Below are 14141 nucleotides of genomic sequence, written 5' to 3'. Positions count from 1 at the left end.
TGGTGCTAATTACCAGAATCCAAACCATAATGTGACCAAGATGGAAGCAATTTAGGCAGTAGTCATTTACCCTGCTGCTCTTCCGCCCACCGGCTGCTGCCTAGCCAGAGCTGGGGCATTAGGTTGGGAAAAGTCTGGGAGATGCTGGTAAAGGATGAGGATTAACGCTTAGGGAGGAGGCTGTGCAGAGTGAGGAGCGGACAGGGGGAACCCTGTGACACAAAATGAATTTGTCTTATCTTCACAGAAAAAGTATTTAGCAATGGCAGTAAACGGTTACAGGTCAAGAGCAGCCTATAAGTATTAAAAAGCAAAGAAGGTAGGAAACTTTAGGAAGCGGTCGGTTCTTGACTGCTGGAAGCTCTCTGGGGATCTCCGCAGCAACAGGAGCTTCAATGCAAGGCAAATTATGATACTCAAACCCACTATAGGTCAACCTGTAAAGATTATTTACTGTGCATGCTTAATAAGCAACAGTTAATGCTTAGTTGAGATGAACAAGTGCATCATGTTTAACATTCTTAAATCTAGGAATCAGAAGTGAGACCAGGTGACTTTGAGTAAAAGAACAATTAAGGAAAGACACAAAATTGTTTATTATTATTTTCCCAAGTTTTAAGATGAAAGAAGATTCTAGCAGCAGTGTTATTCCTCACCTGCTGCAGTGGCTGGCGCAGGCTCAGACCGCCTGTATAATTTGGGATGTCTAATTTGCTCTTTTAGGATATTTCAGAAGAGGAGTTCAGAGAGGAGAGCTGTTCTGCACTTTGCCACTATGTAATTTTATCCATGCCGCTGTCTCTCACTTCACACAGGGCTAATACCTTTTGCCTCCCCTCTCCTTTGTATCAATTGGTCGAAGTTCAGCCTATTGTCGCCACAAGCTTCTTTTATATCTGCGCTCAGTCTGAGGCGAGGCTCTCAGTCAGCTTCACAGGAGGGCTTTCCTGCAAGAGAGGCGAGGAGGATCTCAAACCGGGGGCCGGCTGAGCCGTCAGAGCTGCCCGTGGGGCTTGGATATTGACTGGGGCTGGAGCTCTCCAGCTTTAGCTGCCCGACACTTTCATGGGACCCGGAGGGCTGGCCGGGTATATTCCGATTTTCTGCGACAATTGTTCCCTGTTGACCATGCCACAATGCTGATGATTCCTCTGCTGGTGTTGGCGAGTCTGCTGGATCCCGTTTGGCCACGGTCCCGTTGCTCGCCGAGCCAGACTTGTGATCCCCGGCAGCGGAGAGACGCCGGGGGGCGCGGAGGAGTGTATGAGCACCTCGGAGGAGCGCCGAGACGCAGAAAACTTTACTGCGCAACCAAATATCATTTACAGATCCAACCTAATGGGAAAATAGAGGGATCACTGGAGGAAAACAACCCGTTCAGTGAGTAGTTTCTGGTCTGTGTTTTTTTTTTTTGTTTTTGTTGTGTTTTTGTTTTTTTATAGGACAAAGACGGAACCTTTAGGAAACTTAAATCAACTAAAACAAATTTAAGGGGACCAGTTTCAGGTGTGGAACAAACTTAAAAAAAATAATTTAATCCACGCAGTGTGCCTTGGAGCAAATTAATAATTGAGTTTAAGTTGGGGGAAAATTGAATGCCCACTTACTGATTTTTGTTTCAATAATTATTAACAATGCATTCAATAATTTCCTACATAATTCTGGTTTCAATAAAGTACATATTATATCATTATATAGCAGTGTCTTTATTTACTTGAGGCTTCTGTCTACATTATTCACACAAACCATTAGTGTGAGGAAGTGAATAATCTGTCAGGCTGCATCAGAAGTTGGATGACACTCGGGGCTCCTTGGCCAAGGTTTCTTAGTAGGCTGAAGCCTCCGTGTGTGAAATCTGCGGATACAGGTTAAACTCCGGGTACCAAACAGCAGCTTTAACATGCAGGCCTGACAAAGGGTGCTGTCCTAACAGATGTATTTATCTAATGAGACTGTTAAAGCCTCTCTGCGGCGCTGAATGCGCCGTTGATCAAAACAGTCAATAAACACGCTGATAGGGCCCCTGTAATAAAGGCTGCCGCAAGAACCGATCGCGTTTGATTCTCTGTTATAGAGAAATAAATTTGTTTATACCTGCAGATCTAAACTTTTTGATATGGAAAAATATTACCATTACGTTTAACTTAAATAACTGTTTCTCTACAGGCATCATGGAAATCACGGCAGTGGACGTGGGAGTCGTGGCCATAAAAGGGCTTTTCTCAGGCAAATACCTAGCCATGAACGAAAAAGGAAGGTTGTATGCTTCGGTGAGTACACACTTACAGCCTGTCTTCGTGTTGTTTATATTCTCTATGTCAGGGACCATGCAGCGAAACTTAAATAATTGAAAGTTCAATTATAATCCTAATGATTGTTTCAGATGAATAAAGATCTACATACCCACACACGATTAAGTTTTCCATCACACCAGTCACTGTGTGCATGTCCTCAGCGTCACTTGAACACATTTAGGACAGCAGCTCGAATTATGTTGCCATACAAGTCGAAACATTTACTGAAAAACATAGTTAAAACCAAACTGGTTCACTTGATTTGATGTCAGCTCTGTAATTTCATAGATAACCTAAAAGGAAAAACACAAACAAATGCACTCTGGTGTCCTCCAAAAAATGGCATCTTGGTCATTCCTCCTTTCCTCTTCTTTTCTCCAGGATGTTTTCAACAAAGAGTGTGAATTTGTGGAGCGTATCCATGAGTTGGGGTACAACACTTATGCATCACGACAACACTTCACAGAGCAGCCTCTACCACCAGGAGCAGGCAGCAGCAGCAGACGCCGGGCCACTGTCAAGAGGCAATGGTATATTTCCATCAATGGCAAAGGGCGGCCGCGCCGAGGCTTTAAAACTCGGAGCACTGATAAAGCCTCACTCTTCTTGCCTCGGGTGCTGGGCAACAAGGACCATGAGATGGTGAGGAAACTGAGGGACATTCAAGGTGCACAGCACATGCATCAGCATGGGCGTCATGGTGAACGCCGGAGACGGCGGCATCGTGGTAGAAAAGGTCGCGGTCGAAAGCCTGATGACTCAGCAGACGTTTAGAGACTGGATTTGATCTCCCACTACAATGACTCTTCTCTATGGATCCTTGATCTTGGCACATACTGCAGCTTGACTGCAAGGGAGGATGTGGGAATATTGCTTGGATCCTAAATTCTGGATCAATGGGAGTTTTTGTTGGTGTACAGAGACAGAGGAAAATTCAGTCCACTAAGGAAGTGGAATTCAAGGGCCACCAAATAGATTTTGGTACTTACGCCATTACAAAACCTGCCACTTTCTGGAGACTTTCAGTAAAAAAAACTCTACTGCTGTGTAATCCTCTGCACTGCAAAAAGGGAACTAAAAGTAAGTAAAATTTTCTTGAAATAAGTGCATTTGCCCATGATTTGAGCAGGTAAATAAGATGCCAATGGAATACGAATTTTGGAATGAAAATAGGAACAACTCATATCCATCATCTTTTTTCAAGTGCAGTATATCTAATTATTTTTTAGGGGTACAAATACTCATTCTTTTGACATATAATTTAATTTATCTGCTCATATCAAGGACAAATATACTAATTTGAAGAAAATTTTACCTGCTTTTAGTTACCTTTTTGCAGTGTTATCTAATGTCCGATTTCTCACAAATGCAACTGTTGTGTAAGCAAATGTATTAAGCTTGCTGTAATATCATCCTACTTTGTATGTATAAGCATTTTCCATCAACTACCCACAGAGTAAATGTCTAGCCTTAACAGCAGCATCAAAGCTTTATGCTTGTCACCATCAAAGTAATTTTTTGCTATTCTTAAGTGCTATTAATCATTATGGATGCTGAAGAGCGGGTTGTACACAGAGAAGCACTTTTTGTCAGATTCACATTAGGAAGCATATGGAAATCAGCATAAAACAGGAACATCTGCAATGTTCTCACAATGTGATAGTCTACTGTGTGTAAACTGAAAGAAGTACTTTGTATATTTCACTAATGGTATGAATATTTATTTGCTATCTAAGTTGTAAGTTATTGATAAGACTATTTCTGCATTTTACCAATGTGGATGTTGTTTCAGTTTTCACTTGCTGCCTGGTTCCCACATAAAGAACATCATGGTACTGAACCAAGAAAGAAAAAAGAAACCCTGGCTGGTTTATTCAAACTGTCCTCTTTACGGTGGTCTTCTCAGTGAAGAATCTGTTATCTTCAAAAGCAGAGCAAATGCACCCGTTTACACATGCTCTGTGTGTGTGTGTGTGTGTGTGTGTGTGTGTGTGTGTGTGTGTGTGTGTGTGTGTGTGTGTGTGTGTGTGTGTGTGAGAGAGAGAGAGAGAGAGAGAGACAGAGACAGAGACAGACAGAGAGAGAGAGATACTTCCTCAAGTATTTTAAATGTGCGTTGAACACACTAGTTATGATTAATAATTCTCCGGTTGAAATTTTATTTCAGTCATTGTTTGCTGGGTTTCTGGTGAAAGGCCCAGTTTTCTGCCTGTGCGTCTACACCTTTATTAAGTTTTAAAACTGATGAAACGTCTAAGTTTCAATGAACAGAGGTTTATTAATGTCTAATAATTGTTATTCACAGCATTATATTTAAAACTGAATATGACAACAATTTAATAGCTGTAGGGCTTAAACATCCATTCACTCTAATAGAGAAATGTTTTGCGACAAAATAAAGAGGCCAGATATTCAGACATTCAGACATCCATCTCCTTCAGCAGCCAAACTGTCACAGTAACACGGCGGTGAACGAACTGCAGGGACGGTCATCAGTGTTAAATTCATCACAAGCAGCACGACTCATTTGGAAGTTCAGGTTTTGCCCTGCTTCATTCCCATCTATAGGCAGCACCATATAAAGCCTTGTCATCCTATACCTGCAGGCAGGGGAGGCTTCCTGGCCAGAACAAAAGTTCCTCCCAGGGGGTGCCTGGGAAGCGATGCCGCCTGAGACTTTAAGGCAGTTTTTTGAAAAGCCGACCAAAACCTGCACTTGATAAACAAGGCTGGCCCTCCTGAAAGCAGAAACGGTATCATACAAAGTGTTACACCTTGCTGCACCTTATTATGAATGCCATACTCTAGTATTACTCAGTAGGAATGCAGGACCTAAGAGAGGTTAGGGCCTTTTGTGGCCTCTGTCTGAAACCCATCTATTTCAGTGACATTTATCTTCTGAATCTCTTCCTGTATGACCAATTAATTTGTCATATTAGGATTTGCCCTAAGATTCATCATAATTTTAATTAATCAATAAAAATACCGTTCATCTATATTATGCGCTGAGCTGATAGAGATCTCCTCAGACACTAATGAATTGACATAAATTAATTAAATGATAGCATTGTCTAAGCTTGGAATTAGTGAAACATATTTTAAAAAGCTTTTCAGGAGCTTCATTAAATTTCATTGTCTGACCTGGCAACATTAAACCTGTTAGTCATCACTTAAGTTAAGTGACAACATGAAATACATAGATACGACAAGTTTAATCAAGATTATAATTTTTGATCCATAATTGTATTGTTTTGAAATGATGATGATCAAGTGATTTAATTAAAAATTGATTTTTAAAACACAGACTTGTATCCCAGTGAGCAGAATCGCTGTGCAGCAAAGGAGTATGGAAATATTGATTTGTAAATAGTGACCTCTACAGGCAGAAACCATTAGATTTTTCATTTTGTTCTTTGTTTTTCTGTTATTCTTGGTTTATTTATGGTGATTTTTCAGTTTTTTTGTTTGTTTTTTTTTTTTTTTTGGTTTTGTTTTGTTTGTTTGTCTTTTTTAAATCGGCTTTTAGCTCAATTTAAGGAAGTTTCCTAAAACACAAATTACAGTAAAGTATGTAATCTCTAAGAAGAAAGACCGTGGGCAGAATTTAAACCCAGGACCTTGGACTGCAACAGTGTTAGCCACTTAGCAATGCATTAACCATTTATTTTTCATTATGAACACATTAATAACTGTAATATATCCAACCCCAGTGTTGGAGAAAATGCATTTTAACATTTATCTTGGATCATTCCAACATGCTATTCCAAAAATATTGACTTTGTACAAATATAAATTCCAAACCATTTCTCATAAATCTGCCTTGTATAAGCTTCCTTTTTGTGATGAACAAAGAAGAGAGTGAATGAATGCATGTGCTGCATGCTGAGACATTTTAAGCTCCAAATTGCAGCTGCCACCCTGTGAAATCCAAAACCCCTAACCCTTGGCATAATTCATTGCGTACCTGCAACTTGAAACCACAATGACTTTAGTGCAACATAAACAGAAATTAAAACTGGACATAACTTACAAATCTTTGCATGGTGGAATGGCTGATATCTTAACCCACTTTGTTTCATTGTGAAGAAAAGTTAACAGAACCATGGACAGCGACTGCACAAGATCTGCTTCTCTATCTTGCTAAAAAATGTCCTCATTATCTTGGAAGTGGCTCAAGCCACTTTCCTCTCAAACAGCCAGGGCTCCATGATTTATCAAGGAGGTGACTGATTGAATATCTGATATACAGGCCCCTCAGAGGCCGGATGGTGTTGTCAGGTGTTGCAGCAGACAACAGTTATCCAGAGAGTGTTATGACGTGTCATCCGCTTTCCTTGACATGACATAGTCCAGTAGCTATGCAACTATTCTAGTGCTCTATTGTTCAAAGATCCTTCCAATCATCTCAAATCATGTAATGACAGATTATTAAGTTTGTATGTGGCTCAGTTCATTCAGAGTTCTGGACATGCAATGGTCAAACAACACTTCAGGTACTGAAGCAGGTCATGAGGTTAGGCATTAATTAAGCTAGTCCTTCTTCTGGCCCTCTCTGCTGGGTCCTGGTTGGTCTACTGGTAATTAAAAGCCATTACAAAACACCTCATAACTACCTTAAAGGTCTTTACTCCCAGCTATTTGCAGCATACCATGAAACAATGCTGTCACACCTTTCAGAGCAGTCAATTGTGAACCTGAGAAAATAGTTCATGCATGGTCAATGAGAAGGAAAGAACCACACCAAAGATCAAAAGCCTGCTTATGCTGAAAAACAGAGAAGACTGGTAATAATTCACCATACAGATGAATAAAGCAGCCCACAGCTGTACAGTCATAGTCAGTGAATTAGAATAAGCATTTAATCCAGGCTCATTTGTCAGATTTAAAGTACCTTTTGAAAAAAAAAACAGCAATTATTAAACATAATTTTCTTTAAGATTATACATCTGTATTAAAAATATATTTGGGGGGAGGGGCTTTGATGTAATATTCTAATCTTGTATGTCATGTCTTTGTAAGTAGAAAAGTAATCTAAAATAACAGAGAAAATGCTTCAAAACAGCAATTCTTTTGTAATTAATCTATATAACGTGTTTCACTTAGTGAAATTAGTTACTGGAATGAATTAACCTTTCAATAATTTTCTAATTTGTTGAATATGACTGTATATATTCAGAGAGTAGCTCAAATAGTTTAAATGTCACAGTGAAATAATAGAATGAGAAACTGTTTACCACAGTGACACATCAGTCTGATGAACTTGAAAGACTGTTAAGAACTCTGGGTATAATACAATACTAGAGGGAGCTGGCCAACATTGTGTGCCACAAAAAAGTGATTACGTGTAGTAGAACATCAGGCTCTAAGGAAGATGTTAAAGAACAACAAAAAAACACACACATACATTCTAACTTTTTTTTTTACCTTTAATTCTAGGACTGAGATAAAGCGGCTTGTATTGAAACAATTCAAACAAATTAATTCCAGCAGGACGAGGGTATCTTATAAATACACAGCAAAGGACTGAAACAAAGCATGGTGACAGTGACAGTACTTAACATGCTTAACAGTCTCTATTTAGTCTTACCATTGTTTTCTGGAAGGGCCTGGGACATGGTTTCCCTTCCACCAGGCTTAAGTGCGCAGTTTTTTTTTCATTTAGCTGAATTGGACCTTTGTTTTTTCCTGTTATTGTTCATTTATAGATCTGTCTCCTGTCTCGGCAACACAGTCTGTTAACTGGGCTGTTTCCTATTTTACATCCTTCAATACATAAATTAGGATACTCTGTTGCTGATAATGAAAGTCTAACACAAAGACTTGTTTTCTATTATAATAAAGCCTTTATTAGTATATTTCCCAAAAAGTCGGAACTTTTCTCCAAGATAAGTTCTCCATTATTTGATGACAATATAGCGCCTCGTTCTGTTTATTGCAGTGAGTGTGTTACTTTGTAGATTTCTTCTATGTGTCGAGCTGTGATGTAATGTGTCTGCAGGTATAAATATAGAGGCATGGCTACTCAGCGTCCTCGCAGATCAATGTCGCCCCGGCGCTGAAGTCAGTGCGCCTGTCGGTCTGGGAATGAGCGCAACTTTTACACGCTTCTCTTTGTCGCGCCGCTGCTTTGCCTGTGTTTTACTGTCCCCTCACTTGAAGAGTGCACTCCGGAGGCTGCTTTCCAAATCAAACCTGACATGGGTTGCTTGTCGGCCCTAAGGACAGTTCTAGTCTTGGGCCTGGTTACGGCCCTTGCGGGATGCGCCCCCGGTTTAAACCGGACAGCAGAGCGCTTGGAGGCCCTCTACTCCCGCTCTCTGGCACGGATCCCAGGGGAGAAACGGGAGGAGAACAGTCGGGACGGAGACTATCTCTTAGGCATTAAACGCTTGCGGCGTCTCTACTGCAACGTAGGGATTGGTTTTCATATACAAGTGTTGCCCGACGGAAAAATAACAGGAGTACACAGCGAGAATCGTTACAGTAAGTGTCCCTTTTATTATCAATTAATGGCGCCGAATGTTACCGAAGACAATAGAGAAGTTGAGCTGTTGCTAAAAAATGTAAATTAAGATATTTTCAGTCGACCGTATAATGAAATGTAACCCGGTTTTATTCAGCTTTTAATAAACACTTAACACCTCAGCTCCACTTTACACCTGACCCTGACATCCCTTAGAGGTGATGCTGCTCTGCTCAAATGACGTCGCTTAAAAACATCTGGAGTCCAACTTCGGTTCCGCATATCAGCACAAATACGCGCAAGCTTTTGCGCCTGACGTGTAACCAGACCTTGCTGTAATCCGGGCTTGCAGCCAGCCAGAACCCTAAAGTTAGGACAGACTGTGAGGACAGCCGCGCTTGTACATACTAATGCACCACTTTATATTTGTTGACTGAAGGATTTGTAAACTCCAGTTTAACTAATACACATTCAATTTCATCCACTGCTGCAGCAATTTGTAAATCTAAAATGTAAAATTGCGGAGCTGTCATGTTATTCTTACAGCTTTGTGCTATTTAAAGGCAAGGCATAAAACTCAAAAAGCATATGACACAAAAGTTCAGAAATTATCCTGAGGCTGTGCTACCCAATGTGGAAGGCTAGCAGAAAACATTGTGTTGATAAACCTCAACTTTGTTTCTGTACAGGGGAATTTATCTCTACATTCTGCAAAGACTGATGAGCTAATTGTTTTTATTTAGTCAATCTTTGATATTCTTGTAACCAAACATAAAGAAAGAAATACATATTTAGCCTTATTTTGGAAGTTATTTGCTAAATGAATAAATACTAAGATTTACTTTCAGACAGGGCTATTTTGAGAAACTGAACTAGGGCCGATGCTTTGTCTAGTTGGCTTTTGAACTTGATGAAGACACTTCAAAGTTTCCCTATATTATCAAAAAATGATACAGATGAACATTTGTATTTCATGCCAAATCTAGCACTGACAGATAGAACTAGAATTGTGACAAGGACAATGTTTTCTCATCATTCGGTCTCAGTATGTGTTTTTTTTGTGTGTGTTTCTGAAGGTCTCTTGCAGATCTCTCCTGTGGAGAGAGGGGTGGTTACTCTGCTGGGTGTTCGCAGTGGGTTCTTTGTGGCCATGAATAGATATGGAAAAATTTATGGATCTGTGAGTATACCGGACAAATATATTCAGTACTCGTTCCATGGACACAGTTACTGCATGTTCTGTGGCACTCTGTAATATATATTTTGTCACTATAAAAAACAGCTTTGCATGCTCATGATATCAGTTTCCCAGGCTGGTCAAGATATTAGATGTCATGAATCCAAGTTACGATGTCTCCACTAGATTAATAATTTGTTAAGATGCTGGTGAAAATGTGTGTGTTAGAGTCCAGAGCAAAAATGTAACTGCCGAAGGAATGCCTCAGTAATACACAAACTTATTGCCCCCCCTCCCCCCAAAAAAACAACAATAAAAAAACTGATTATATTTTTTTTTCAGATATGGTGAGTTGCAACATACAAAATGTTTGTTGTATGTTGGAATTGAAACATACAAATATTGAAAGACTTACAAATGTTTTCAGGTGGACATTTACAACTCCGCCCACCACACACACACACACACACACACACACACACACACACACACACACACACACACACACACACACACACACACACACACACACCATCCAGCTGCAATCTCTACTCTCACATTCATACACACCAGTGACGTGCAGTCAGGGAAGACAAGTGAGGCCAGGCCTCCCTTGTCATCATGGAAAGAAAGAAAATATATAATGATAATATAAATTGTGATTCACTCAGTCATTTGTAATAAGTAATTGTTTAATCTAATTTCCAAATTTTTATCATATTTTCTTCAAAATCGCAGACTTTTAGCTATTTTTCATGTAAATCATTCGTGGCGAGGCTGGCCTCCCCTGGGATTGCGCAATCCAATATCGACTGCGCTGGCTTCCATTCCGTGAATGCATCTTCCTGTCTCTAGATCATAAATTCAATTGTTATGAACTGATTTTCAACAATTTAATGTATGTGGATAGCTTATTGTGTTTCGGTCATCAAACTGTGTGCAGATAACTTGTTTTCGTGCACTGCTGGGCGATCATACAGCAAAGAACTGGTTATAGGTGAGGCTGGCAGTTCCTTGGCCTCTAGGCAGGGGGCCCTCAAGGGGCACCGCTCGTTATCCCAAAACTGTAGATTGACAGCAAGTTATGGATGTATAGGGCTTGGGATCCGCGTTGCATTGTGGGACGTGGCGGCCATGTTGATGGCAACGCAACGTTAAAATACCTCTGACATAACGTTGTTGAACGATGAGACGTAGAAGTAGAGTTGAGAAAGAATAGACAGAAAAAATATGTTAAAATCCCGAAAAGGATCTGAACTTTACCGGGACACATTAAATAGAGAAGCCAGGGACCGGTATGTTGACAAAATCAGCATTATTATGGAGCGCCGACGACCACTTGTTGCCACTGTTTTGCATATCGGACGTCTTCAGCTACCTTGTTTGTGGTGTGAGCGCCTATACTTCAGAACAGTTCCAAACTACAAGTTCTTGGAGTCTCATGTGCAGTTCATGAATGGATGGGTTCAGGAGCTGCAGATCATAAAGCCAGCAAACAGTGGGAACACAATAATTCACACAAAGGTAAGCTGTGCTCAGACGGGCTCTGGCACCTGCTAACCGTTAGTGCTAACAACCACTCACGCATGTAATGTACTTTTAACTAGCTGCTGTGTGTTTCAAAGGTTTAGTTAGTAACGTTAACTGCCAGCCCTCCCTAAACCCTCCGGGTTTCTCACGTATTTGAGCCTTTTCCCGCTGCCGTTTTAGTATTTATGTGCATGCATGTGGTGTCGCGGTTGAAGGAAAGAAACAATGTAGGCTATAAAATAAAACCGTGCATCTTTAACTTACCAGAATGAAAATGCAGGGAACACACTCTCATTGACATCGGGATGCTGTGGAAAGTTATGTTCGGTAGTCTTAAAGCCGCGATCCAAGCGAGCCGACAACTCCATTGCGCATGCTGTCTCTCCCGTGGTTGCGCCTCCAGGCAGGAAAGCGGTGGAAAGTTAACCCATTTTCTATGTTTTTCCCATGGCGATCATGTGTTGTGCTGTTACAGCCCACAATACAGCAACGGTTTACCATGGTTAAAATCAAGTTAAGGTGAAATTAATCAAATTAAAACACGGCTGAGAGAGGGAGTACAGTACGCGGTAGTCATAGGCAGTAGTCTGAGTAATGGCGGCGGAGGCATTCAACATGGCGGCCACAGAAAGTAATACGTCATGACGCCCAAGCCCTATTATTAGCGAGTTTTGCTAAACAAGTAAAGCACTAAAAAGACTCAAAACATACAGCCCGAACAGGACTGATCAAGGAAGGCTTTCTTCCCTGCCAGTGAGCTCAATTGAGACTGAAAGACTTTTAAAACTGAAAAAGATAAAGAGAACTTTTACCGGAAAATGACAGATATTTTTGTGCAGAAAGAGCGCAGCATGGACTTAATTTATAAGAAGAGGTAAGACAGCGATAATTATTCATGTTTTGTTTTTGTAATGAAATGTACGTAATGTAGGTTTTTGAATGTGTTACAAATGCAGAAATCCATCATAACTCAAACTGTTACCAATCAAATTATTTAGTTTAATTTTTTTTTCATTAAAGAATCAATATTTTTTCCATGTCTCTTGGTGAATTTAATTGGCTCAATCAGTCTCCTTCAGCACTTTGCAATGAGTCTACTCTGTGGAGCAGGGGTGTCAAACATACGGCCCGTATTGTATTGTATATTATTATTTATTTATTATTATAATTTTTTTTTATCCAGTGTCCTGTCTGGCAATGTGGCAATAAGAATTAACTTGTGTTAATGCCAAAAAGAGCTCATCAGATTTGACTTTCACAAGTGGAGCAGTACTGCTTTTGCCATAGTGCTCCGCTTGATTTATGAATGTGAATAGTTTTATTATGATTCATGCAGGGAATATCTCAAATGATATGGACACTACAATGGGAAAGTAGGAGAGGAAAGGAAGAACAATAAGATCAAAAGAAAAGGTGAAAGAAAGAGGAGATAAAAGGAAGAGAATGATAAAAATAATTATTGAAAAAAAAAACATGTGTACTTAGTTTAATTGAAAATCTGCAGTTCCTATATTGTCCACAAGAGGTGTGTTTTAATCAGCAGATGGTAGCACTGAGCTTCAGATGTGGAAAACTGATTTTAAATAATTTCTTAATTTTTATCTGTTTGATGTATTTTGTCATGCAGGACAGTGTTTTTAAGTTCCAAAAAATGTGAATAAATGTTTTTCAACATTGTACAATCACTTTGATCAGTTCTTATGAATAATGCACAAGTAAATGTTTAACTGAGTAAAAGTATTGTTGAAATTGCACATACTTTTCTTAAAAACGCTGAGGTTATTCATAATATATTGTGTAAAAGTGAAATTCATTTAAATATAAAAATCAACAAAAAGTCCACTTTTATTAGTTCTATTTAATCTTGCAATGAGTTTACTCGTGTGGCCCTCTTGAGATCAGATTAAGCTGTATGCGGCCCCTAAAAACAAAATGAGTTTGACACCCCTGCTGTAGAGCGTATATATTTGTAAATCTGACTCTGATGACGTCAGTGCCTCACCAGCTATGAACCCTACCGCACGTCACTGATACACACTGATCTGCTCATCGGTAGACAGCCTTGCCCCTTGTAAGTGCCCATCAGTGGCACTAATTCAACCTTGTCTTCTTCTTTTGTTTTAACAATGTATATATGCATACTGTATTTACTTTACAAATGTTAAATTTCTATTTCTTACCAAATTTCTATTTCTTGTTTTCAAAGTGTCTGTACATTGAGATAAAACTGGATCCAAAGTGAAATTCCTGGTTTGTGAGAACAAATTTGGCCAACAAAGCTGATTTTGATTCTGATTGTTCAAGGATACATTAACATGATGGATGAAGATTAAATAAAACTCACAACCTTCTGACTGAAAACCAGAAGGTTTAAATTAGCAGAGAACTGTGATAACTTTTAGCTGAGTGAACATTGGTGGGTTTTATGTCTGTTTGTGGTTTACTGACCCACATGCAGAGTTAAACTCTAAAATGAGGCGGATTAAGGGTAAAATGGCTATGAAAAAAAATGGTTCTCTAATTGGTAGTGTGTTCATAAAGAGAGGAAAGAGGAGGTGTGATTATGTTGCAGTTTTTAATTATAGGATTGACCAGGATAGGTGAAGTAACTGATCTTGATGCTTTTATGATTGTTGCAGACCTTGGAGATTCTGAGTGTTCTAGGGTAAGTCGGGGT

General features: G+C 39.7%; 2 protein-coding genes across 5 annotated transcripts in view; both read left to right on the top strand.

Moving 5' to 3' along the window:
• Window positions 1-312: 312 nt before the first annotated feature.
• fgf3 (fibroblast growth factor 3) lies at window positions 313-3559 on the top strand. The gene is made up of 3 exons (XM_012850644.3): window positions 313-1380; window positions 2167-2270; window positions 2676-3559. Exons 1-3 carry the CDS (start codon window positions 1137-1139, stop codon window positions 3066-3068), a joined length of 741 nt encoding a protein of 246 aa, XP_012706098.2. The 5' UTR covers window positions 313-1136; the 3' UTR covers window positions 3069-3559.
• A 4783-nt stretch (window positions 3560-8342) lies between these two features.
• fgf4 (fibroblast growth factor 4) overlaps window positions 8343-14141 on the top strand; it is a 44750-nt gene continuing 38951 nt past the window's right edge. For all 4 annotated transcript variants that reach the window (XR_004931556.1, XM_036140548.1, XM_036140549.1 and 1 more), the window contains exons 1-2: window positions 8343-8777; window positions 9834-9937. Coding sequence is in view for 3 of the 4 variants with exons in the window: in XM_036140548.1 (XP_035996441.1) it covers window positions 8492-8777; window positions 9834-9937 (390 nt within the window). In the remaining variant the exon portion in view is untranslated. The remainder of the gene's footprint in view (window positions 8778-9833; window positions 9938-14141) is intronic.

Source organism: Fundulus heteroclitus, chromosome 8 (genome assembly GCF_011125445.2).
Source record: "Fundulus heteroclitus isolate FHET01 chromosome 8, MU-UCD_Fhet_4.1, whole genome shotgun sequence".
NCBI classification, from domain to species: Eukaryota; Metazoa; Chordata; class Actinopteri; order Cyprinodontiformes; family Fundulidae; genus Fundulus; species Fundulus heteroclitus.
This window is presented reverse-complemented; position numbering and strand designations above follow the sequence as displayed.